Consider the following 27571-nt stretch of genomic DNA (forward strand, 5'->3'; position numbering starts at 1 on the left):
CAGTGAGTGGAGTGTGGGACTCTTGATCTCAGGGTCGTGAGTTTGAGCCCCACATCGGGGGTAGAGTTTACTTAAATAAATAAATGGGGCGTCTGGGTGTCTCTGTCAGTTAAGAGTCTGACTCTTGATCTCAGGGTCTTGAGTTCAGGGCCTGTGTGGGGCTCCATGCTGGGTGTGGAGACTACTTAGAAAAAAGAAAAGGAAAGTGAAAAAATAAATACAATTTAAAAATATGGGTAAATACAATAGACTTTTTTTTCCTTCTTGAGTTTTCCATATTATGTTTGATGGTTGAAGCAAAAAGTATAATATCTAACATGGTTCTACTTGTAGGTAGAGCACATTTTGAAACAGTTATAGAAACTGGGGAAGGTAAGGGATTTAAAGGGAGGTAAGGTTTCTACACTTCAAATGGGTACAATACCAACACCAGTGGGCAGGGGATGAGTGACGTATGCATAATGTAATACCTAGAGCAACCACGAAAGCAGCATACAAAGGGGTTTCAAAAGAGAATTTCTAGAGTCGAAAGAACAGGGTTTGCCCATTTTCCTCTACTTTCTAGCTGAGTGACTGTAGTCAAGTACTTAACTGCTCTGTAAAATGAAGTTAATAACATTCACTTTGGACAAATCGAAGTTAATATGTATTAGCTATAATTATAGCAATTATTATTTTGCATATTATTTTTTATTGGGTCAGGCTATAAGCCCTGTCTTCCTAATTCATTTACTTTTACTGGTTTAAATTAAAGTAGCCTCGAAGGGGCACCCGGGTGGTGGCTCAGTCAGTTAAGCATCTGCCTTTGACTCAGGTCATGATCCCGGGGTCCTGGGATTGAGTCCCATGTCAGGCTCCTTGCTCAGAGGGGAGCCTGCTTCTCCCTCTGCCTGCCACTCCCCCTGCTTGTGCTCTCTCCCTCTCTGTCAAATAAATAAATAAAATCTTAAAAAATAAATACAAAAAAGTAGTCTTGAAACCATGTATTTACTGTTCCTATCACAATTCCTGGTATAGACCACATGCTCAGAAAGTTAAAGCTATAGTTATTTATTATTTGTCAGTAAAGAAGGTTGGCCTGTTCTTTAGAAAGAAAGTGACATTCCAAAATGTGAGGGGCTGAGCCTCCGCCAGGCGCTGGACAGGACCAGCTGCGGCAGCTGTGCGAGGCCAGAGCCAAGCTCAGGTAGCGGCTCTCTTTAAATTCAACCACACTGAGCGCTTCATTCCCTGTGCGGCCCTCACATCTTCCCAGTCCAGTTTGATGTCTGGAACTTCAACTTCTGGCTCAGGATCCTTTCTCAGGGCTCCCTGCGGGGAGGCCACCACGATGGGCAGAGGGCCACATTCCTCCCGGAATTCTACAACGTGGAGACCCTTCTTATCAGCCAGTTGTTGATGGGTTTCCTGGGCAAGACCAAATTGAGAACGCCAGGTTAGGTCTATGAGATACACCTGTAACTTAAAGACCAGGAACGTCCACATACCGCTTGGGGGACTTCACATTTCAGAGGATTCTGGATAATGTTATCTTGCAGCTAAACCATGGTGACCTGGGGTGGACGGCATCATCTCCCCGTTCCCCAATGAAATGGAGGAAGGGCCTTGGCCTCTGGTCTCTTGCTTCCCAAACCTCCCCAATTACGTGCCATGCTGTGCCCAAAACTGAACTTGAATCTCATCAAGCCCCTGTTCCAGCTACTGTTTTACAGGACAAGCAGGGAGAGAAGACATTAGGAACCCATGGGTGGGGCGCCTGGGTGGCACAGTCGTTAAGCGTCTGTCTTCGGCTCAGGGTGTGATCCCGGCATTCTGGGATCGAGCCCAACATCAGGCTCCTCCGCTGAGAGCCTGCTTCTTCCTCTCGCACCCCCCCTGCTTGTGTTCCCTCTCTCCCTGGCTGTCTCTGTCTCTGTCAAATAAATAAATAAAATCTTAAAAAAAAAAAAAAAAAGAACCCATGGGTGTTTAGCAGCAGACTAGGAAGCTACAGGACAAACAACTCAGTCAAAACAAAACAAAACAAAAAAGCAAGGGAAAAAAAAGAAGGAAACCTACAGATTAGAAGTGACCTAGAAGACATGGCAAGAACTTATAATGTATTGACCTTTTCTGCAATCAAACTCAAATGAATTATGTAAAAAACTTTTTTAAAAATTCAAACGAATGGATACCTTTCTATGACCACTACGTAGGTAACCGATGATACTGCGGTACTGTCAAGTTTTAGGTATAACAGTACTGGGGGGTATTTTTTAATCCTAATCTTTTAGAAATAGATACTGAAATATTTATGAATGCTACAAGGTGATGTCTGAGACCTGGTTCAAAACAACTGGGCTGCATGCAGGAGGTACTGAGAGACAAAGGTCGGCCACAAGCTGCTAACTGCTGACACTGGGTGAGAGGGCCATGGGCAGTCCTTACCGACAGCAGCCCCAGAAGTCTGGAAAAAAGCAAACAAACTTAGGAGATGGCTTATTGATAGTAGATTAAAATACCTGATACGTCCAACCTCATGTTTCCAGACTCTATGGCCACCTTGTACTATTCTATGTAAGCTTGAAATTAGAAAGAAATGAGCTATTTCATAAAAACAAAATTAAATAATTTAAACTGGTGGGTCTTACAATCAATGGCATGTTGCTTAAGTTGGTGACTTTTTTTTCTTTTCGAGTGGCATATGAAATAAAGCAACATTTTATTTATTATTTTTATTATTTTTGAGAGAGCATGCATGTGTGTGAGGGGGTAGGGAAGGGGGGAGGAAGGGGGCAGATCCCAAGCAGGCTCCATGCTCAGCGCAGAGCAACGTGGGGCTCCATCTCATGACCCTGAGATCATGACCTGAGCCAAAATCAAGAGTCAGTCGCTTAACTGAGCCACCCAGGAGCCCCCAACAATGCAACATTTTATAGTTGATGGCATTTTAGAAGAGATGATACATGGTGATATCGGAAAATTTCAAGTACTGACATAAAACAAAAATATTACAGGGGCACCTGGGTGGCTCAGTTTGTTAAGCGGCTGCCTCGGGCTCAGGTTGTGATCCCAGGGTCCTGGGATCAAGTCCCCAATCCGGGCTCCCTGCTCAGCAGGGAGCCTTCTTCTCCCTCTGTCTCTGCTCCTCCCCCCACTCATGCTCCCCCCCCAAATAAATAAAGCGAACAAAAAATATTACATAAAAAAAGAACAAGTCTACCTGATCATAAATATAACCTATCTAAAACTAATACCTCCATCAAACAAACCTCTCATGAGAAGTCTGAATTTAGAAATGCTTTTGAAGCATATTTTATATAGTACCAACACACACACACACACACACACACACACACACACACACACACACGGCTGTTCAAAAAGGATCTTTTAGCCAAAGCTTTTCTTCCAATTAATTTTCCTATTTTACACAGAGATATATATAATTATTCGATGGACCTTGATTCAAAACCAGCTATCACACTTTCTAAGCATCAGGAAGACTGTCAGAGTGGAATCTCTTGAACCTGGCTGTCTTTTCTGCTCATCCAGCTGCTAAGGTCTACCCATCTCTTTGAAGGACAGGCCATCCCCTGGAGCAGGGGAGAGGGCAGCCCAGGGGGAGGGGCTTCGCTGTAGAGTAGAGCGCCTGCGCACCTCGCCCAGGTTGAGAAACAACTTGGCTTATTAAGGTTCATAGCTCCTTCAAGCTCAGGCGTCCATCTGAATGACCTATGTGGGTAACGTGAAAATTGCCTGTGCTTCTCCCGAAGACAGCGCTCGAGCAGAGAGGCTTCACTCTAGTCCCAACTGAAAGGACTAAATCAGGAAACAGCCTTTCTCTTTCTACTGTACATTTCTATACTGTTAGACTTGTAGAACAAGCATAAATTCTTTTCATAATAAAACAGATTATAATTACTGGCTTTTATAAATATTTCATTTCAAAACTTTAAAACACCCATGAAGTATTCTTCAAAGGGGAATTTTCACGAACTAACTGCAGTTGGATTAACTAAACTGATGCAGCCACAGGCAGCAAAGAAAGCCCCAGTCCTCAGGCAGCGCCGGGACAGCAACTCCACGAGGCTCCCAGGACATCACGGTCTAAAAGGCCCACAAGTGAAATACGAACAGTAAGTTCTGTTTCAGAGCCCAGGGAAGGGTTACCTGGCGGGAGAGCCCATGGAAGAGGCCCCGTGTGAGGTTGAGCATGTTGAGGGACCCAGAGACCTTGGCATACATGTCTTTGATGCCAATGAGCCGGCAGATGGTGATGATGGCCCGGTGGCAGCGGAGGCCATAGCCTAGAAAAGGAAAAATGCCATCAGTCACTCTGCCGCCTTTCACACAGCTTTGGGCTCTGAGTTTGGGAGGCCCTGGTTCACATTCTGGCTTCATCATTTCCCTGGAAAACTTACTTCCATAATAACACTGATGTAAGTGAGATGTTATAAAGACTAAAGAATAATATATATAAGTTTCTTAAGCACATGGGCAAAAAAACAGGGATGTTATAAAGATTAAGAGAAATGGGTGAAAGTTCTTGCCCCCCCATGCCTGAGCTGGCTGACTCGAGGGACACACCTGTTTTCACCCTCCTCAATTGCTCAGTTGCACTGAGACCTACTTCCTCTTCCTGGAAAAACTCCTCTCTTGGCTTTGGTAACACAGCCTCTCCCACATTCCCTCCAAACACAGCATCTTAATTGCTGCTTTCAGGCACTTGGTGGAAGTTGCTTATCTGATGTTTCCCCTCTGTAGAATGTGGGCTCTGTGAGGGCTAAAATATTATTTATTTCTACTGTATCCCGAGAGCCTAGATCAGTACCCAGCAAATGCAGGTAGCAGTGAGAGAAAGACACCCCAAGTTTAGACTCTAACATTTTGATTAGCCAGACATGGAACTCAGCACACATCTCCCTGCTTTAAGGCAGAGGACCTACTCTGTGTTACTGGCTTTCTGATTTCCAATTTGTAACGGTAATTCAATATATGTATATAAAAACTCTATTTGGATACAGGCACCTAACATAGAATCATCCCTTCCACTTGTCAATTAAATGTGCAGCCCAGAGCTATGGCGGATCATGTGAAAACTAGGACCTCAGAGGGTAGCTAGGACAGGCAACAACGGGGTGGTTTGTCCTTCTCCGCGGAGTGATATACGCAGAACGAGTGTCCATGTGTGAACAAAGGCATGCGTGCACAGACATGTATAAATGTGTATAAATGCACACACATCTAGAGGCCGGTGCCCATGCAAGACGGTGCAAGGCAGATCGTGGAAGGGTCTGGAAGGCATACTCTAATCTGCTACTGCTCACTGAATGACCCTAGACAAGAGACTCTCTTCTCCTCCACACCTACTTAGCAGAGCTGACGCTGAGCTCCCGAGGGAAGGCGTGTATACCGCACAGCCCCTGGACCGTACACAACACTCCCCAAATGGTAGCCAGTTTTGTACAAACACAAACCTCCGTGTAATAGGGTCACGGTCCTGTGGTAATTATTTGGATGTACTTTGACTGTGAACACTTCCAGGCAGATGTCAAAACCCTTGTTTAATGAAAGTTAAATCTGTGTGCGTGTGGTGTGACCGGGGATGTGCTCTGCACGTAAGGCATTAAACACGGTGCCACAGCCAAGGAAGAAGCGCCCTCTGGTCAAGTAAGTTTGCGAACCCCGCCTTCTCTACCCCCGGCTGGGAGATTCACATCGCAGAGCAGTGCATTAAAGACTGGGACAACCCCAAAGATGTACAAGCATCTTTTTTTACTTTCCATAATCATTTCCCCACATGGCACTCTTTCTGGAGTTCACACCTATTAATATCTCCGCCCAGACATAGCAATACACAGGAACATAGCTTAGGAACTGCTGTCTATAACGTATCCTACTGTTCTAGCTTCAAGATCAGAATATTTAATCCCAATGCACAGGGAATGGGTTCAACTATATAGAAACCTGAAAAACACAGCTTCAGGAGACAGGGAAGATAAAAAAAGCAACTTCAGCAATTAATTCGGCCGTCTTTCAAAAATCCTGCAGATATAAATGGAGCTACACTGTTCAACAGCAATAGGACAGAAGCCATAAACGCAAGCCATTTATGGAATTTTAAATTTTCTCTTCGATGCATTTTAAAAAAAAGAGGTAAAATTAATTTCAGTAATATCTTTTATTAACCTAACATCCCCACAACACGATCATTTCAACATGTAATCAGTAACTTTGAGATATTTCAAATTCTTTGTTTTCATACTGAGCCTTTGAAATGTGGTGTGTGCTCGACACTCGGCAGATCTCAGCAGCCACATTTCAGGTGCTCGATAGCCACTCGGGGTCCCAGCCACCATGGGAACAGCGTAAGTCGAAACCTTGATGTCAAAGTGCTCGACTCAATACTTCTTCTAATAATAAAATAAGTTTTTATTAGGCCTATAAATGATTGTGCTTTTAAAGCAGAAGGCAAGTTCTCTCGGTGCCCGATTAGTACTGAATTTGATGATTTTTCTTCCTGATTTACTTCCACGTACTAGAAGCTTTGACATGAAAAATTTAGATGTTTTATCTTTTTCTGATCCAAACTTTTAAAGATATACCTCGAGTATCATTTTTACTGTAGAACCACAGGCTAAACACAAATCAAAGTGCTCAAGAATTCTATACCCAGAGTCCACTGGGCATGACCGCCCCAGCTCCGTGACCCTGAACTCTGCCTGCCTGCTCTTCCACGGGACAGGAAGGTCCACCTCAGCATCCCCAGAGCTTAGCACAGCACCCAGCTCACGGTGTTCAACTGATACTTGACGATGTGAGCAAATGACTGGACCCGAAGAAGCTGTAAGAATCTGCCATCTAATAGCATCAACAATTCTCGAAGAGGAGCTGATGTTCTCACTCATCCAAACCCAATGACTCACTCAGTTACTCCTTCCCATTCAGTGTGCTCGTCCCACCTAGAATTCCCCTGGAACATGCCTGTGTTCATGGGAGCCGAGCAGGTTGACTACTTTTTATTTCCCTGAGAGCCTCGGGCTGCTTAAATCTAATGTAGGCCTTTCCTTTTTGGTGTTTTCAAAAGGGAGTGCAATACATGTGATCGAAAATAGAGGACAGGATGGATCTGGGATAATTTCTCTGCTTTATCTTTAACAAATTATAAGAGTATTTTTGGTTACCTCTGGGTTGTTTCTTCATCTTGATATGCGTCTTTTTAAATCTTAAAGAAATATCGTGGAATACTGGAGGGTAAAAACATAAACATAAGAAGGATTAGGTGTGTAGCTTTAATGCCCTTGCAAATACCACAGTGCAGCTACTCGCTAGTGAGCAGCCAGCACGCACTGGCCAAGGATGAGTGACAAAACTCTGATTTCACTCGTTACTAACCTTCTCAGGGGAGAAAATTCGCCCCTTTCTGTATTTTATATAATTATTTGGTCCAGAACACGATAACCGGCAGAGAAACACAAAGATAGCCATAGAGCCATACGGCCACACTTAATGAAACAAGAGTCATCCTGCAAATTTTACAAGAGAAGATTCACACTCACTCGTATGGTCTTCGTATCGTTCTATATAATACAAATAGTGAACTGCTCTGTTCTTCGCCTGAAAGAAAGAAGGAAAATAGTTTTCTTAAACCTATTGATGCAATTTACATTTTCTAGGAGATTTAAAAAAAATACCTTCCATAAAATATTTAATTACAGAAAATTTCACGCTTACACAAAAATTTCATTATATACTCCTAAAAGGTGAGGATTTGATTTTAAAAATTTGTAACAGTATCACTATCACAACATAAGAAATGTTAACAGTAATTCCTTGTATCTTTGAACATCCTGTCGGAGTTCCAACCTTCGCAGCTGTCTCACACGTTTGGTAAAAGCAATCACAAGTCTGCTAAAACCGATGCAAAAGAAAACAGGTGCTGCTAAGGCTGCTTTTAGAGAGAGAAGTAACTTCTGACAGGAAGCCTCAGGGGAGAGTTCTTATTTCCATTATTATTTTTTTGTAGTTCTAATGGTGCCTAGCACGCTGATCTTTTACTCTCAACAAAAGAAAAATGTACGTACTTTCCTGAAAGCATCCATCCGATCATCGGCTTTCCCAACGGCAAAACCTTAAAAAAAAAAAAAAAAAAAAAAGTAAAACCATAAAAAGGGGCATAAATCTGGCACATGAGGTCTTTCACCACATTTCAAGTGTCAGTTCCTACAATACTGCACAGCATTTTATTCGTCTTCTACCCACAGAAAACCTGTTATCCAAAACAAATGATAAAGCATGAGGCTACAGGGGGTGCCTGGCTGGCTCAGTTGGAAGACCATGTGACGCTTGATCTCGGGGTTGTGAGTTCGAGCCCCACACTGGGTGGTAGAGATTGCTTAAATAAACAAAAGTTAAAACAAAAGTTAAAACAAAACAAAAACAGACACATGAGGCTACAGAGACTCGCTTATCTATTTTGGGGTGTTTTGGAAAGATTACATTTGAAATTATCTATGAAATCCAAGGTTAGGTATATAACACTACCTTTTATAAATCTCTAGATAAAACTAAATATACTTTAAAAAAAAAAACAACTAACCATGCTCTAAATTAAAAAGATAAATGGTTTTGAACATTTTAAAAAATAGATTAAAATAACCAGAAAGGTTGGGGGAAAACATAACACTGCCATAGAGTAAAACCACGACTTCACTGGAACTTTCAAATGCAATTCAGATTTCAATTAACCAGGAAATAAAATCAACAATTCTAGGTTTGTGAATGCTTAACCCTATGAAATGAGATTTATCACAATTTAACAGAAATGCTGCCATTATTTGCTATCACATTATTTACTTTGAAGAATGTATTTTATTTTTAAATTATACATAGGAAAGTAATATAAAGTGAGACTGCTCCGCGAGATAGAAATGCAAGACATCTGAGAACCTGGGACAAAAGGGACTGTAGATTTTAATCCCTAGTTTAAACAAAACAAATGAAGCCATATAAGTCTTAGAGGAAAATACAAGTGAACTTGTATTGAAGGCTTTCTAAACGACACAAAACTAGAAGTGATAAAAGACTGATAAAGTTGCTATATAGGGACACCTGGGGGCATCGCTGGTTAAGCGTCCGACTCTTGATTTTAACTCAGGTCATGATCTCAGGGTAGTGAGATCCAGCCCTGCATCAGGCTCCACACTGGGCATGAAGCCTGCTTCTGATTCTCTCTCCCCATCTCCCTCTGCCCCTCCCCCGCTCACCCTCCCCCCCCAAAAGCTGCTATAGAAAGGTTTAAAACTTCTGTGGATTTAAAACTTTTGTGCAGAAAAAAATTAAAAGCTAAGTCAAATGTATGATAGACAAAGGGCTAATGTCCTTAACTTACAAACAGCTTATACCAATCAGGAAAGCAAAGAACCATCACCCCATAGCGAAATGGGTAAAACATGTAAACTAACAGACCTCAAAAAGGAAATAATGGCCAATAAACATGTAAAATGGTGTCCAAACTCTCGTAATTAAAGAATGCAGATCAAAACTAAGAGATATGCTAGATAATCAGTAAAGTCTGATAATACCCAGGCTGGCCAGGGTGTGTTGGTACAGAACAACGTAAACTGACGCAACCTTTTGGGAGGGCAATCTGGCAATGCTCACCAACACTTAAAACGCATATAACTTTGAGGCAGCAGTTTCACTGCAAGAAGCTTCCCCTATTGATATACGTGGAAAAGTATGACAAATCACATACACAAGAAGCTTGCTGGTTTTTATAAGTGGTAAAAAATGGAAACAACACAAGCATTCACCAAAAGGGAAAAGGTTACAGTAATTACGTTTCTCCACACAATGGAACACTATGCAGTCAGTACAAAGAAGGAGGGGGAATCTGTTTGTGCTACTCTAGGGAGATCTCTGGGTTTAATACTAAGAAAGGAAAGCAAGGTGCAAAATTATGGATATACTCTTTTTTTTTTTTTTAAAGATTTTATTTATTTATTTGACAGAGATAGAGACAGCCAGCGAGAGAGGGAACACAAGCAGGGGAAGTGGGAGAGGAAGAAGCAGGCTCATAGCAGAAGAGCCTGATGTGGGGCTCGATCCCATAACGCCGGGATCACGCCCTGAGCCGAAGGCAGACGCTTAACCGCTGTGCCACCCAGGCGCCCCTGGATATACTCTTGATCCCTCTGTGTTAAGATTTTTTAAAAGGTAAATGGAGATCTATGAATACAGAATTTCTGAAAGATATAAGAGTGTTAAGAGAGGTTTCTTTTGGCAACGTACTGTCATATAGATAACTTATTTTGACAGTGTCAGGATGGGCAGTTTTCCAATTTTCTTTCCCTAATACATCCATGTATACACTTCAAAACCAGACATTCACTGGGGAAATTTTACAGAAAAGTATAAAGAAGGAATTTTAAATGACTCAAAAACCTATAGATTAAACATTATTAACTTTTCCAACATATAACCTTCTAGTCTTTTCTTTGCATAGAGACATACTTATATAAAAAGCAAAACTGGGATTATATTATGCAGTCGTCTGTGAAGTGTTTTTGGTTGCTTATTTTTACTTAGCATCATTTTGTAAGTAATTTTCCATTATTCTTTAATGGCTACAGAATATCACAATGTGTGACTATATTCTTTTTGTAACTATGTCCCTGTTGTTGGACATTAAGTGGCTTTCCCTCCCTAATTTTTCACTATTATACATAATACAACAGTGTCTTAAACCTTTTCAAACATCCATTGTTCTCCACGGAAAAGGCAGGTAGAGGAAGATCTGTTCTTTCTTTTTCCTCTAAGGGATTTTATGGGTTTGCCACAAGGTTTGTGGACCCAAACCACTTAAAAGGTTTAATCTGCACAAAGAGTCTGGGCAGCAGCAAGAACCCACAGACTCCAGAGGGGAGCCCAGGCCACACCTGTCCTCTGCCTCCACCATCAGCACCATGCATATCACACCCCATTTACCTGCAGCTCCTCTGCCGTTCCCCACCACGACCAGGACACGGACTGATTTCTTTCTTCCCTCTTTTGCTGTCATATTGAAAACATTTCTTACCTAAAAGACAAAAGGTTTCATATGTATTACACCTTTAGAAAATTCTGAGGGAGCCTGGCTGCCTCAGTTAGTAGAGCATGCAACTCTTGATCTCGGGGTTGTTGAGTTCAAGCCCCATCAATTTAAAAATTAAAATAAATTAAAATAAAAATCAATTTAATTTAATTTTTTAAAAAGGTAAAGAAAATTCTCAAGGAACTGGAGTGACCGCCTTACACACACCCCCCCATGGTAAGTAGCTATATCATCCTCCAAGTTATAAGCACCAATAGCAAACTTTCTCGAAAGGAAACCTCTCTCTGCACTATTTCTTCAGTGGTAAAATGGAAATAAGACTTTTCCTTCCTATTTCATAAGGTCGTTACAAGGTTGGACTGAGATCTTCTGAAGGGATTCGAAACTGTACAACTCAATACACACTATCTTAATGAACTTCACAAAGGAAGAGAGTTGCTGATTAAACTGTGAAAGAATTTATAACTGATTATTACTGATTATAACATATTCCAATTATCAGGGATGTTAGAATATAAAAAAATGTGCATCTTAGAAATGAATGAAAATGCAGTACAGAATTAGGCTAGGTCTGGATCTCTATACTAAGGTTGAGGCTTACCTGATAATACAAAATTTGGAAATACCTGCTTATTATGAACTACAGGAAAATCTATGTTTTATTTAGCTTGCTTATTTTGTTTTTTTCGGTGTATTTAAAAGGCCAGGAATTATGAAACTGTTACTTTTAACTGCTTACATGGCAAGTCCTTTCCCATAAAATAAGCTTAAAGGAAAAGGGCCGTCCCGTCCACATCCATGGATAATCTTACAGGAAATCATCCACATATACAAGAATTCTTCAAAGGGATTAACTTCCAAAAGGTATAAACTGGGACCCAAAGACATAAAATGCTTGTAAACGTATTTTAAATTACTGATAATGATGAAAGAATATACATATCTGATCACAAAATCAGTTAAGTGGTTTTCCCATATGGTATTTAACCCTGACCACGTATGTGGTACTAGCTCAAAGGGAAGCTCACTCTTTTAGGAAGTGCCCTGGAAAGTGACTGAAATTTACCTGACACAGGCTTCAGTTTCAAGGACCCACAAACAGCCCAGCAGATTATTTCCTCATCAAGAGCTGGGCACCGACAGCAACTCCAAGCTTTCTTCCCCTGCTCCATGGTTCCTTCCCTCTGCTCCCTGAACCGAGTGCCCAATACAGCTTGTTTAGAATTCAAAGACAGATTGCTAACCTACTTTAGCTTTAGGAGGGAGGATTTTAATAGTAATCTCCAAATTCTGTTCTCAACAATACCACTGAGGCTGCCCTCTCATGAGACTGCAACTGGTAGCCCCCAAAAAGGGCGGCAGTCATGTGAGCCAGGATCAAGTAACTGAAATTAAAATGTCATTATTTTCATATCCAAATCAACTGTGTCTCCAAAAAGACATGCATCAAAGGCTTTTCCTCAAAGGTGCCTGGGTGGAGCAGTCAGTTAAATGTCCAACTCCTGATTTTGGCTTAGGTCATGATCTCAGGGTCGTGAGATCAAGCCCTGTATTGGGCTCTAATGCTGGGCATGGAGCCTCCTTGAGATTCTCTCTCTACCTCTCCCTCTGCCCACCCCCATCCCTGACCCCTCCCCCCATGCACTCTCTGTCAAAAAAAAAAAAAACAAAACGACCTTTTCCTCATGGTTCCTCTTGTGCTATTCCCACTCCACGCACCCCAACTTCTCCAAAGGCTCAACGGAGTATTTAATTCAGCATGCCTACCTCAAGTACCCTGGTATCAAAATCATCATATGTTTCTGTAGAGAGAAAAGAAGCAGGCATACAGATAAATGTGTCTACACAGTTAGTGCATGAAAGCGTTTTTCAACACAGGCACCACCGCCGATTTTGAAGTGAGAAGGAATCTCAGATCTTTTGGTGCCACTCCCAAGGCCACACCCTCATTCTCCATCATCACCAGAGACTGCTCCAGCACTAAATTCATAAAACTCGGCTGCCCTTTCCCTGACTGCATCATCCCACCCCTCCAGTTCTCTCACCAACAACTCCCATGGTGATGGTTCTTGGAGTTCCCTAGCACCTCCAGGCTCCTGACCACTGTCTTCCCTTCCTCTAAGCCCCTCTAAGCCTCTGCCACTCAGCCAAGACACCACAAGCCACTGCTTCGACCAGATCTTGCAAATGTCCTCAACTCCCTCACCCTCTTCTCTCTCCACCACACTATCCAGGCCAGAATAAAATGCAACTGTCTGCACACCTGGCCTGCTGGGTGCGGAAGGAGAAGTCAAAGTGTAGTACACATGTGGGCCACTAAAGACATGGTCTCCAACTCAGTCAAGTCCTCCCTGCTGCCCGTTGGCCTTTTACGTCCGTTTAGGTCTCTCTCCACTCAACACAGCAGCCATTTCAAACACTCTCTGTGTTCTTTTATTTTTATTTACTTTTTCCTATAGAAAATTTCAATCATATAGAAAATAACAGAGAACAGCAAAATGAAATCTTACATGCCCATTAGCTAGCTTCAACACTTATCAACAGAGCCCATCTTCTTTCCTCTAAACTCTAATTCCTACTCCACGGGATAATTTTGAAGCCAGTCCTCGATACCCTGCCTCTTCATCAAAAGATTCCGGTGGCCATGCTCGTCAATGCCCCCACCCTACTTTCAGCAGATGACCCCACCCCCTCCTCACCGACTAACTGAAGCCACCAGACAGACAGCACTCACACACCATGCCCCCAGCACACACACATTCCCACTAGCAACAGCACAGGCTCCCCTGAATCCGCAGTCTCAAGTTAATCCACTCATCCACTCTGGATCTAAGCCCTCATTAGGGATTTAGTTTATGGGTTTTTTCTCTCCAACCCATACCTTCATCCTCCCATCCGCCGTTCTAAGCACGTTCACCTGAATCTCTCCGTCTCTACTTCCCCTCACCTCTTTAAGCCAAACTTGAGAAAGTAGCCACACTCTTTTCTATTTCTTCATCTCCTGCTCATTGACAAGAGGGAATTTTTCAGATGATTTTTACTTCTTTACATATTCGGGATGGGGTTGGGGAGGGAGGACTCTGTTTTCTAATTTGGCCTGATAAGTATTATCAATTTTTATTTCATGTATGCTTTTATAAAGTTGAACGACAACTATCTGGTTTATCTTCTGTTATCAAAAGAGCACTCCCAAGCCACGCTGCTCCACAGGTACCCCATGGGCAATTGTGTTTGGGGAACTGCATCCTACTTGGGCTTGTATAGATCCCAAATGCATGCTACCACATTCAAGGCTTTGAGAAGCCACACGTAAGGATGCCAAAAGCCAGTACTTTGCTTCCTGTGTGTGGAATACTTCTTGGTTATGGGCCTCTAATGTTCCATAAAATACAACTGAATAATAATGTGAAGTTATCTCAATAATGCTCAAATCCTTTTTTCGAAAAGGCAGTCTAAACAGACAATAAATAAAATTAAGGAATTCTAGAACTATAGGTACTCTCTCTGTCACAAAGGGAAGCAACACTGGGACTCTGCTACCTCCACTGGGATCAGGGTCAGGAGGGCCAAGACTGACGCCTCCCCACGTGTTTCCACTCCATCCTCGCTCCCGTTTAACCTTCGTCTTCCGCTTCCGGTCCCACTCTTCCCTCTGCTGGACCATATCAGCCTCTACCTTCTCCTGATCTTCCTTGCTTCTTTGCGCAATGGGCTGCACAGCTCCCTCTCTCATAAGAGGGACATTCAGACCAGGCCAGAGGAAGCCACGACGCCCTGAAGGTTTAAAAACGTATGTTAATAAGAATTTTTAAAAATCATTCATTTCTTCAATGTTAAAACAGCAGGCAACGGGTGTACAGACCATGACACTGCTGGACGGAGCTTAAACTAATGATCACCTGGCAGGCCACCCGGCACTGTCTATTAAAATTTTAAGTGTACCTACCCCATAACTAGTAATTCCACTTCATGACATTACCTAGAGAACATTCCCATACAAGTACGAGGCATAAGTGTGCTTGGACAAGGAGGTCCACTGAAGTGTTATTCGTAAAAGCGAAGAGGGGAAACAATCTACGTGTATAGCAATATTGGACTGATTAAATGACCTGTGGCAACTTCAACCCATGAAATACTCTGCACTGAACCGAAAGAATAAGGTAGCTCTACAGATTCTGATAAGGAACAATTTCCAAGACCTATTATTGAGTGAAAAAAGTAAACTATAAGACAGTACATACCATCATATAATTTAATTTTTTTAAGAAAACATGTTTAAGGTATTTATGTATATGAAAACATTAAAATACACCAGAAGGAAACATCAAAATGCAATCAATACCTTGCTTGGGGGCAGCAACCGGGATTGGAAGAGATAGAAAGGGCATCAAGGGGAATTTAGATTTCTCTGTAATCTTTGAATTTTTTACTGAGAAGGTATACTTAATATGATTGTCGTACCTTTTAAAAACGTTAAAAAATAAGATACAAGGTGAGTCATTAGAGAAAAACATTCAAATAGACAAGCAAGTGCAGTGAACAGTGTTTTTATGCCTGGAAGCCTATCACAATAAAGGATAACTTGTCAGCCACCACAGCACAAAATGCCGATTCGAGTACACTGTACTATTTTTACTCTTCGAAAAACCTAAAGTAAAAACGATCATGTGTTTCAGGGGTTGGCAAATTAAGGCCCAGGGGCCAAACCCTGCCCACCACTTGTTTTTGTAAAGTTTGACAGGAACACAGCTATCCTGGTTTGATCATGTATTATCTAGGACTGTTTGTGCTCCCATGGCAGAGCTGAATAGTTGGAACAACGTCCGTGTGGCTCACTAAAGTTAAAAATATTTTCTAATTGGGGGCGCCTGGGTAGCGCAGTCGTTAGGCGTCTGCCTTCGGCTCAGGGTGTGATCCCGGCGTTCCGGGATCGAGTCCCACATCGGGCTCCTTGGCTGGGAGCCTGCTTCTTCCTCTCCCTCTCCCCCTGCTGTGTTCCCTCTCTTGCTGGCTGTCTCTCTGTCACATAAATAAATAAAATCTTTAAAAAAAAAAAAATTTTCTAATTGGCCCTTTACAGAGCAAGTTTGCCAGCTCTCACAATGAATCGTAAGCACAATGAGGGGAGTGACTATCGCAGAAGATGCAACACAAGGGCACTTAAAGCTTGTTGAATGAAAAACTGAATGAATTGCATTCTATGGGATTTTCTTCCCCCAGAATCATGGGGCATTAAGTGAGCCATCTGGGTGAACTCTAAAACTACAGACCCTAATGCCCTTCATGAGAAATAGATGAGGCTTCTAGACTATAAAACTCTCTATAAAACTAGGAGGGAAACCTTAAAAGCACATTAGCTTTTTTATAAATAAGCTTACCTTCACCAATGATCTGACCCCTGTTCAAATCTTTTTTTCTCTTTTTCTTAGTTCTTTTGCCTCTTCCTTTTCTTGCTCCTGCTCCAGTCTCTGCTAAAGCACCTTTCCAAAGCTCATCTGCTGTCACTGTAATGAAAACAGGTTTTTTGGTTTTTTTAATTACCAAGCAATGATCTATGGTCCCCCATTGAATAAAAAAGGCCAGAAGAGGCCAGCTTCACTTGTATCACTATAGAATTATAGGTGATTTTCTTCTTTTTGATTTTCTGTATTTACCAAATAATCTAAAATGAACTGGCTTTATAATCCTAATTTTCTTGTAAACAGAAACTCTATTCTCTTTTAAGTAATCTCTATACCCAATGTGGGGCTCAAACTCACAACCCCAAAATCAAGACTTGCATGCTCCACCAAATGAGCCAACCAGATACCCCAATTCTAATTTCTTTTAATTTGCCTAATGCTGAGTTCTGAAATCAGTCTCCATTTATTACAAGCTAATTTCAGTTCAGATTGGACTATTTCAAATACCACTGCAAGTAGGAGTAGTGTTAGCAAAACAATGCCTACTTAAAATTAATTTTTCCTGGCGCACCTGGGTGGCTCAGTCAGTTAAGTATCTGCCTTTGGCTCAAGTCGTGGTCCTGGGATCGAGCCCCGCATCAGGCTCCCTGCTCAGCTGGGAGCCTGCTTCTCCTTCTCCCTCTGCCTGCGCTCTCTCCCTCTCTCTCTCTGTCAAATAAATAAATAAATAAAATCTTTAAAAAAAAAATTAACTTTTCCTGATTTTACTATCTCCTCAACTAAAATGCAACTAAAAACAGCCTTTGAATATATTCTTGTTGTGAATCTAAATCAGCAGGGATTTGGGCCACAATTCAATACTCTGTAGGTCTCCGGTGCCCCAAACAAGGGGATTAAAGTAAACTAGTGCTCCCCCAAAGTACAGTACAAATAGTTGGTAGTATGTGAGATAATTCTAGGAGGTATACTAAAGAATATTTTTATTTTAGTAGCACACCATATACTAACTTCTAAAGTGTTAATTCAGGAAAAATTAAGGAAAAGAAGAAAAATTAAGATACAAAAGCACCTTTTAGTTCCCTGTTTCATAAAATGGGAAGTTTGTGGCCAGTCTACGTACATTTAGTGAAGAAACTATAGGATCTATACTGTTGACCCATTGAATTACTGGGAGACGAAATACAGCATTGTGTCTGTAGCGCATGGGTCAAGCTGGTGAAATGATGGTTGTCTCTGGTTCCTAGCGACGACGAAGGACCTGTAGGTAAATGGAAAAAAACTCCGAGTTAGATGCTCCATGTCTGTGGAAAAATACTGCCAGCACCAAATAATTAATCATTACTGATGCAATTAAGTAACTAAAATCCTGAACTTTGTAGTCATATTTTGAGGACAGCCTTTCTTTAAAAAATAAATCAAAACTTAGACTGCTGAGCTAACTGCCCATCCTAGTTAGAGAAGTGAGAGTTCATCCACACAATGGACACAGCTGTCTAAAGAAAGAAGTGCATCTGTCCTTACTGGGGTCCCCGTGGTGCTATGTTGCCCTGACAACCCCATGATCAGCATTATCTACTCTGGGCACGTGATGACCTCTGCTGTCTTCAGCAGGCAATGTACCCGTGTGGAAAGACCTGTAAAAGGCCTGGTTAGAAGAGCGAGGTGCTGAACAGTAAAGCACCCTACCCTCCATGTTGAAGAAACAAGGAGGGGACATGAATATACTTTATAGACTAATTTCAGAAGCATATGTAAGAAACTGGTCACAGCGGTTGCCTCTGAGGAAGAAAACTGATGCGTTTGTGGTTAGTAGGAGAGATTTGTGCTTTTTTGCGTTTTTTGGAATTTTTGGAACCATATGCATGCGTCGCACAAGAAAACATTTTCAAACAGCTATGTCTCGGGGCAGCTGTTTAACCAATCCCATGGATAGTAGTGTCCTGTGAGGGAGGCAGGGGTGACAGGAATCAGGGACTCAAAGAAATGGGACTATTGATCACAAAAACAGTACACACACTCCAGCTCTGTATTTTAATGGAGAACGTAGTCACCATGAGAAAAGTGAGGAGGGAGATTAAAACAGCTCTTGAAAGAATAAAGTTTATTTAAGGGCACTGGGCTTGAACAGAAAGCCAAAGAGTAATAGCAGCTATTTTCACGTCTTTGAGAAGTGAGGCCAGTCAGTGGCCCTCCTCACACAAGCCTTCTGCAGGCCCTCCATCAGCTCAGGTTGGGGACACCACCTGACTTACAGCAGAGGGCAGAGTTAGTAGTTTATGAATGAATGAGTCACCCAACTAGTAAGTGAACAAATAAAGGGAAGAGCTGAGGTAAGCACACTCTTCTGGACCCTCAAGCAAGGCATGAAGGCATCTCAACAAGCAGGGTTAACAAGATAAAAGGGAGTTAAGACTAAAAGTAAAGCTCAGCGCAGAGAGTTCCAGAAGGTCCAGGACACAGTGAGATTTCATATTCCGCCCTAACCATAGGAAAAGGCATTTCAATGACCACAAGCACAACATGGGCTCAGCAAAGCCTGGCTTCCTTTCTTTCTGGAGAGTGACTGAAGAGAGGGCCCTGCACTCTGTCAGTGTGGGAGCAAAGGCCTCTGCAAAGACACGGCTTTACTAGGAGGCATCACAATATCCAGACAGCTCTGGACCCAGCCCTGCCATTTACTGGCTGTGCGATCCTGAGCGAGTCACTTCGTCTCTCAGAGACTCACTCCATCATCCGCCAAATGGAAATGAAACCCCCTCATAAAAACCGGTGAGAATTAGCCAATATAACATGTTACAAGCCTGACACACAGTAATTACTCCAAAAATCATAGCTATTATTTTTTAAAGCCTTGAACTATAACAACTGTAGTCATAAAAAACTTGAAAACTACTCTAGACCTTATGCACTTCCATTATAAAGAATGTGCTTTGTTCATTTACATTTATGCCTACTTAAAGTACTCTGGCATTAGAGCTTGTGAAAAAGGCAGCTGGATAAACGAATCTCACCGTTGCTACGAACAGTCTTCAATGCCAAAATGGAAGCTGTCGGAAAGGTGTTTCGGTAAAGCTGTCTGGACCATATGTGGCCTGTAAATTTAAAAAAATTCTTTTAAGATACATTTCTACATTAAAAGGAACATTTTTAACACCCAAAGAATATTACTATCTACAGAATAAAAGAACCAAGAGAAACAAATGAGTAATTTCCGGGTCCCACGACCACTTGAAGTAGGTAACATCACATCACATCTTCTCCTTCATGCTCCCATCTAACCAGTTACCAAGCCCTACAAATTCTCCTCAAAAATCTATCAGCTGCACCTTCTCCTACAGTCTCACTGCCCCTTCTTTGCTCAGGCACCATCCCTCAGTCACAAGGTAACAAGAGTCCCTTAGCAGGTCTTGCTGCTCCCCCTCCAATTCCCCATCTGTTGTCAGTCAGGCCTTTCTAAAATAACACGCCTGGTCACTTCCCAGGCCCGATTTATCATTCTTTGGCTCCCTACTGCCTGCAGAACAAAGTCAAAACTCCTCAACATGGTCTATAGGACTGCAACGTGGCCCCAACCTTCCACATCGGTCTCATCTGTCACCACTGTCCCCTTCACCCTCTTCGACTACACCAGACTTGTAGTCATTCTTGAACACACTCTGCTCTTCAATCCCTTTGTGTCTCTGACACATTCTCCTAAACATCACCTCTGGGTGAAGGCTCCTGATTCCCACAGTGCCCCCCAAGCACTCTGCTCTCCTCGCTCCTCTGAAGCCCCGGTGGCACCAGGCTGTAACTGTATTGGGAGCCACTTCACACGGAACAGTGCTTCCAAACAGGCTCTGACAGCACTTACTGGTACCTAATTTTTGAAAAGGGTACCAAGACAAATCAGTGGGGAAAGAACAGTCTTTTCAAGAAATGGTACTGGGACAACTGAATATCCACATGCAAAAGAATGAAGTTAGAGCCCTACTTCATACCATATATAAAAATCAACTCAAAATGGATCAAAGACCCAAAGGTAGGAGGAAAAACTAAAAAACTCTTAGGAAAAACCCTAAGGGTAAATTATCAAGACCTTGAATTTGGCTTTGGTTTCTTAGATATATTAAAAGCATAAGCAACCAAAATTAAATAGGTAAATCAGACTTCATCAAAATTTTTGGGATTCAACGGACACTATATTCAGAGAGTGAAAAGACAACACACAGACTGGGAGGAAATTTTTGCAAATCATATATCTGACAAAGAAGTTGTACCTAGAATATATAAAGAACTCTAACAATTCACTAATAAAAAGACAACTGTAGAAATGGGTAAAGATTTGAATAGACATTTCTCCAAAGAATATTTATAAATGGCCAAATAAACACACAAAAAAAGATGTTCATAAGCCATCAGGGAAATGCAAATCAAAACCACAAACTGATACCACTTCATACCCACTAGGACAGCTATAATAAAAAAGATAATAACAAATGTTGACAAGAATGTAGAGAAATAATCCTCGTGTACTGCTGGTGGGAATGTAAAATGGCGCAGCTATGTTAAAAACAGTTTAGTCATTCCTCAAAAAGTTAAACATGGAATTACCATTTGATCCAGCAATTCTACTCCCAGGTCTGCATACAAGAGAAACTAAAATATTTCACACAAATATTTATAGCAACATCAGACATAAGGGCCAAAAGGTGGAAACATGTCAAATATTTGCCAACTGATAAACGGATACACAAAATGTGGTATGTACATGCAACAGAAATTCAGCCATAAAAAGGAATGCAGTACTGATACATGCTACAACATGAATGAATCTTGACAACCTTACGCTAAGTGAAAGAAGCCAATCACAAAAGACCACATAAGTATACGAAATACCCAGCACATGTAAACTATATGGAGAGAAAGATAAGTGGTTGCCCAGAGTTGGGGGCAATGAGGAACTAAGGGGATGACAGCCAAAGGGTATACTTTTGGGGTGATGAAAATGTTCTAAAAGTTGATTATATGGTGATAGTTGTATAGTTTCATGAATATACTAAAAACCACTGAATTGTACACTTTAAGAGGATAATTGTATGGTGTGTAAATTACATCTCAATAAAGCTGCTACCAAAAGAAAAGTTTATACCAGAAAACGGGGTGTATTAAAAAAACAAAACAAAACAAAACAAAAACAGGCTCTGGAGCCAAGTGGTATGGATACAAAAACCTGACCCCCTCCCAATGTAACCTTGAACAATTTCTCAACCTCCGTGTCTTGATTCCCTCATCTGTATAATGGGAATAATAAAGGCATCTATCTCACAAAGACACTGTGAAGATAAAGTGAGGAAGAGCATAAAGAGCTTAACACAGTCCCTGGAACACAGTAAGAGCTCATGAAGGAAAGCTACGAATGCCATAGGTGCTATTTGAATGGAGCCTTGAAAAAGGAGGAGGTGGTCACAACATGGACAGAAGTAAAGAATGTCCACAACATGCACAGATTTTCTGCCAAATGATTTCAGGTTAAGTTTCCCAAATGGGTTACAAAAAAATCTTCGGTTTTTAGAGGTCTTTGGGCTTCGGAATCATGCTGGGTTGTGGATTTACAATAAAACAGACGGAAGAAAAAAGGCCAAGACGATCATGAATCACAGAGACAGACCTTATGCTAAAGGATACAGCAGATTGCCTCTCCTCAGGCTGCAAACCAACAAACGTGGGAGAGGACAATTTAACAGCAAAACCACAGACATTCAAAACATCCTTCTTTTCACTAATGACACTGATCCAGCCGGAATCTAAAATGACTGATACTAAGCTTATCCTACTCAAGCTGGAGGACTGCCTCCACCTGCCTCGAACCCCACATCGACATCTCCAAATGAACCCATCACCAAATGAATCACCATCACGCCCCCCGGGAAGGCGATGCTTGCCTCCCAGTTCCCCGCGCCTCTTAGCCAAGCACGCACGAGCAGTTTGGTGAACTGGAAGGAGCCTTGGACAGCGTCCAGTCCACCCTCACTTTACAGACAGGAGCCCTGCGATTCAGAGAAGGCGCGGAAGCGCTCAAGGTCACACAGCGGCTCTGGAAGGGACCGGAGCCGAGCATGATGGGCCCATCGGGTCGCTTCTTTCCGCCCGTGCACCTGCAGTCCGCGGGCGAGCCGCCGCCCCCGTCCCCGCTCAAAGCCCCTCTCCCAGCATCCGCGCTCTCACCCGCCGGCACGCCACACAGCGCAGGGAGGTAGCCCGCGGCGCGCACCGCCACCGCCATGGTGGAGCCCTGAGAGCGCCTCGGTCAGGACCGCCTTCTCCACCGCCTGCCGCGACTGCAACTCCCGAAAGGCTGGCCACAGCCTGCGGCTGAATTCCCGAGGCCAGAGGACCGCGCCGCAGCGCAGACCGGGGTGGGGGATTGTCTGTACCGGCAGCAGTTTAGAGAGAGTCCGGCGCAGCTGCGGACAGCCCCCTCTGGGGTCCTCGCGTTAGGACCCGGGGGCGAGGCTTGGGCTAGCTGCCGGTGTGGGCGGAGCTGACTCCTAGTGTACTCTCCCGGGAGGAGACAACCGTGACCAGACGGAAAAAGCGGCGGACGCCTCGGTACCGTGAAGACCTCTTAGGGCTGACAGGAGCTGGGGCTGCGGATCGTTCTCAACAAGAAGTGCGAGGTACAGACGAGCACGAAAAGGGTCTAAGTGAAGGTGCAAGGGGTGATGTCTCGAGGAGGTTTAGAATAGGTAAGACAGGGAGTATGAAATTGTTCATGCCCAACTCCAATAAAGCTCTGAAGTTTTTAGATTCATTAAGCACGTCAGGTACCTTGGATTTCACACGCATTTATGTATTCTTCTGAGTTTAACGTTTGGTCACACACTCATATCCCACCTACGCTACGGTGTTTTCACCAACCCCGTTCATGGCTTCATAGCATCTGGGCCTGCCCGGATTGCCCAAGTATGTGGACGGAGAGAAGGTATGGACGGCTTGTCAGAAGCTTGTATTCCTGCTCAGCCAAACCTCCGATTTTCAACTCTAGTTTAAAAATTTTCAAACATACAGAAAAACAAAAATAGTGACAGGTTAGATTCCAAAAATTAAAATTGACACGGTCGCTTCATCTACTCTTTTTCCTTTTTCTTTGCTGAATTAGACAACCTATTTCACCCCTATTTTATGATGCATCCCATTTTTATTTATTTGGGGTTTTTTAAGATTTTATTCATTTATTAGAGCGCACAACAAAGGGGAGCGGCAGGCAGAGGGAGAAGAATAAACAGGTTCCCCTACTAAGCAGGGAGCCCCATTTGGGGCTCAATCCCAGGACCCTGGGATCATGACATGAGACGAAGGCAGAGGCTTAACTGACTGAGCCACCCAGGGGCCCCCATACATCCCATTTTTAGTAGACTTTTAACATATCAACTTGGCTAAATTAAAAGAGATTAATCACACTTAGCGCTGGCAGGGATTTGGATAAGAGGCACTCAAACAGTGGATTGAAGAGGGAAAGTTACTACTCAGTCAAAAAATTCATAGATGGTAGGATTTCTGCAAAGGTGGTCCCAACAATTCCTTCTCTGCCTCTAACTTACATATTATTCCTCCCATCAAGAAGTGAAGTTTATGGGGCTCCTGGGTGACATAGTTAAGCATCTGACTCTTGATTTCAGCTCAGATCACGATTTCAGGATTTTGAGATCAAGTCCCTTGTCCTACTCCACACTCAGTGTGGACTCTGCTTAAGACTCTCTCTCCCTCTGCCCTTGCCCCCTTTAAAAATAAGTAAATAAATCTTTAAAAAAAGAAAAGTGACGTTTGTTTCCCCTTCCTTGAATCTGGACTGGCCTTATCACTTGCTTTGATCAACAGAAAGTGGTGGAAGGCCTCATCAGATTTGAGAAGGCAGAAGAGAGCATCAGTGAACTAGAACATAGATCAGTGAAAATTATACAGTTCAAAGAACAGAGAGAAAAAAGAATTTGAAGGAAAGGTAACAGAGCTTCATAAACATTCCAGTACACGTGTAATGGGAGTCTCAGAATGCAGGAGAAAAATATTTGAAGACTGCATTGGAAAGTTAGTGGTCTGGGACTTCCAGCAAGGCTCAGAGAGGACTGGCAGTTTCCACTTTCATCCCCTACATATCCAGCTACCATGTAAAGAAATGTCGTTCAGCCTAGCCAAGTTGACATTTTAAAGCCATCACAGTCCATCCCGTGTCAACTTGACACCCACACACTTTACAGGAACTATTATAAAAGAACTCCATAAGGCATTACCCCTTACTCAAAAACTATGTTGTCCTTACCATGCATAATGTTCTGGAAAGGTTGTAAGAACCTATGGCATCTTTAACTTAAAATTAGTAAAACTTTTAGAAACCCTTTAGCAACCTGGCCAAAGGTAGCCCTTATGGCCAGAAGCCCCTTTGGCTATATGGGTCACTCCTTTGGGGATACAACAATTATCCCCCTAAAAACTGATAACTGGTAGGCCCATTTATTTAGAGATTCCCTTTCAATACTAGACTCTATCCTGCTGCATGCAGACATGACAAAATAGAGCAGGAGATTCTTGTATACACCCAGTCCTAGCATCAACAGGTTAAGGCCACCTTCCCACACCATCTTCCTAAATAGCTTCTTTATGATCTTCAACCATGAGATTTTATTTATAGGAAGAGACATCAGGGAAAACTGCTCTTGAACCTCATTGTATGGGACTTTATCAGATACTATTAACAAAAAATACAGCAGTGAAACTCCAGAGAGTCAATTCTCCAGTATATATTTCACAACTAAGGAAGAAATTCTTCAGAAAGTAGATGCGATACAACTAGAAGCCTACTGCGATAGAGGACTTCAGACAGGATTCTCCAAGATACTCTAGAAGCAGCTGATCTTCAGAAGTATATAGCTGATGAAATACTTCTGGAATAAATAGATGACCTCAGATAATGAATAGCTTCTGCCCAAGATGTCAGACCAAGACTTCTGTCAAAGTCCTGTTTTGTTTTTCTTCTGCTTGCTTATATTATTGTTCTCATTCCTATAGGTCCCTGGTTGTTTTCCACCCATAATGGTCCTTTTTTCTCTTTTCTCTCTTCTTCAATATAATTGTTAGGTCAGAACATATTCATTCTAATGCCATTTTTAAATTACCCCAAACAGTAAGCACTACTCTCAGTCTTACCAGTTGCTAAATTTGACATCCATTGCCAGACCACCATGATATATCACGTATATGAACAATTCTGGTCTCATCAAATGAGACTATAGGGAATTGTAGCCAGTGGTTTTTCCACTTGTACCTACAGGGACCAATGACATTAAACAAATCAGCCTGTGACTGCTAGTGTCCCTGTCTCCCATAAAAGGCTAGTTATTACCATCTAATGATCAGACTGGTAACTGTAAATTTGAATTTGACAACCTTTCTAGTGTAATGGGTCAGTTACTTATCACTTAGATATAGGAATCAAAATAGGTAACAAAACTAATGTAAGGCTTTGGTCTCAATCTCATGTCATGAACAACTTTTTTCCCCTTGATTTCTATGTGCCCCTATTGGATTCTGCTTCCTTTGCAGCTAGGACAACGATCTTGTTTTTCTCACACTAAAACCTAATGCAGTTTGGGAATAGTATCCTAAGATCTGAGTGTGTACAGAAATCCCTTGTACAGAAATCCTGTTAGTCGCCAATGCTGGAAATTCTAACACAGATAGGAGCTCCAAAATGAGGAGCCTGATATTCAGGCACTCTGGCAAATTGCTAACTCATTGTTTATGTGAACAATCAGAGCAGTATTTCCAATGGAGGGAAATAAAAAGACTTTAAAAGACCTATCACTGACTCTGGCAGAAGTTATTAATGGTATCACCTCTTCCCTACATGGAAGATCTGTAAATCTGCCTCATTTCATTGGCACAAGTAGTTATGGGCAATTGCACTACTCTAAACGTCTAGTTGACGAACGATGGTGGTATCTGTGCCATGGCTATAATTTCTTGTTCTTAGATACATGAGACAGACATGGTAGCACTGGCTATATATTGCCTTAAAGAAAATACTACTTGGCGCAAGGCTTCTGACAACTGTTCTCTTACTAGATGATCGCTGTGATGATACAGCAACAAAAATATCTTCTGATACAGTTTGTATGGGGAAAACTGAACAGTCCCTAAGTTGTAAAGATCTGGAGGTCTAGTATGTCTGAATTGGCCAACCTCTCTCAAGCAAGAGAATGACCAAAGAGGGGGAACTGAGGAACTAAATATACCAATGGACAATGGACATACCATATATGACAATAGAACTCTGACACACACCTCTGCAGCAACCAGCCTGGAAGCCAAACCACAGCCTCTACAGCAATCAGCTCAGAACAGTCAGAACTTGGTCAAGGACTGCCAGTTCCCCTATTTTGTTTGCCCTCACTTTCAACTTAGGATTAACCATAGGGAGCCAGATAAGCTCCCCAAACCAATCATGTAAGGTGTCCTACCCCTAGTTAACCCATCTCCAGCTTTCCCATGCCAACAACCTCCAATCGGGGCATACCTGAAGCTTCATTCTTTTTCTTCTCATTATAAAGCATTCTTAACTTTCTGCATGCCTCTGGATCTCTGCCAAATGCAGGTCATAGTAGCTGATCCTTTGCTATAGCGAGCTCTGAATAAATAGCCTTTGTGTTCTCATTTGAGTGGGCTTCACTTACTTTCACAAGTACAGAGCCCTTCATCTTATAGAGAAGGCTGAGACCCAGAGAGTTATGGATGTGACCTCACACCCAAATGGCTTTGCAGTATTGGGTCTTGAGAAACAGATTCCTGGTCGTCTGTCAATATCCATCGTCCTCTTTGTCCTTAATAACAGAATCCCCCAAAGTTTAACTGGGCTCTTTGCTGCCCAGGACAAAGACCAATTTCTGGCTTCCCTTGCTATCAGCTGTGGTCCTTTGTCTAAGTTCTTGCCAGTGATCTGTAAGCAGAAGTGGTATATAGCAGTTATTTGTTGAGGAATATCTAAAGTACAGTCTTCATGTTTATGCTTTGTCTATTTGAATAATAATTGAAGAATTGAGGATGTGGGGAAAAGGAA

At 42.3% G+C, this 27571-nt stretch overlaps 1 protein-coding gene across 1 annotated transcript; it reads right to left on the minus strand.

Moving 5' to 3' along the window:
• Positions 1–1034: 1034 nt before the first annotated feature.
• MRPS5 (mitochondrial ribosomal protein S5) lies at positions 1035–22965 on the minus strand. Its single transcript, XM_026480161.4, has 12 exons — positions 22687–22965; positions 19491–19571; positions 17600–17737; positions 16456–16581; positions 14618–14851; positions 12845–12879; positions 10972–11062; positions 8067–8113; positions 7542–7599; positions 7167–7229; positions 4153–4289; positions 1035–1407 (listed from the first exon to the last, which is right to left on the minus strand). Exons 1-12 carry the CDS (start codon positions 22742–22744, stop codon positions 1183–1185), a joined length of 1293 nt encoding a protein of 430 aa, XP_026335946.1. The 5' UTR covers positions 22745–22965; the 3' UTR covers positions 1035–1182.
• Positions 22966–27571: the final 4606 nt, after the last annotated feature.

This window comes from Ursus arctos, unplaced genomic scaffold (genome assembly GCF_023065955.2).
Source record: "Ursus arctos isolate Adak ecotype North America unplaced genomic scaffold, UrsArc2.0 scaffold_8, whole genome shotgun sequence".
NCBI lineage: Eukaryota > Metazoa > Chordata > Mammalia > Carnivora > Ursidae > Ursus > Ursus arctos.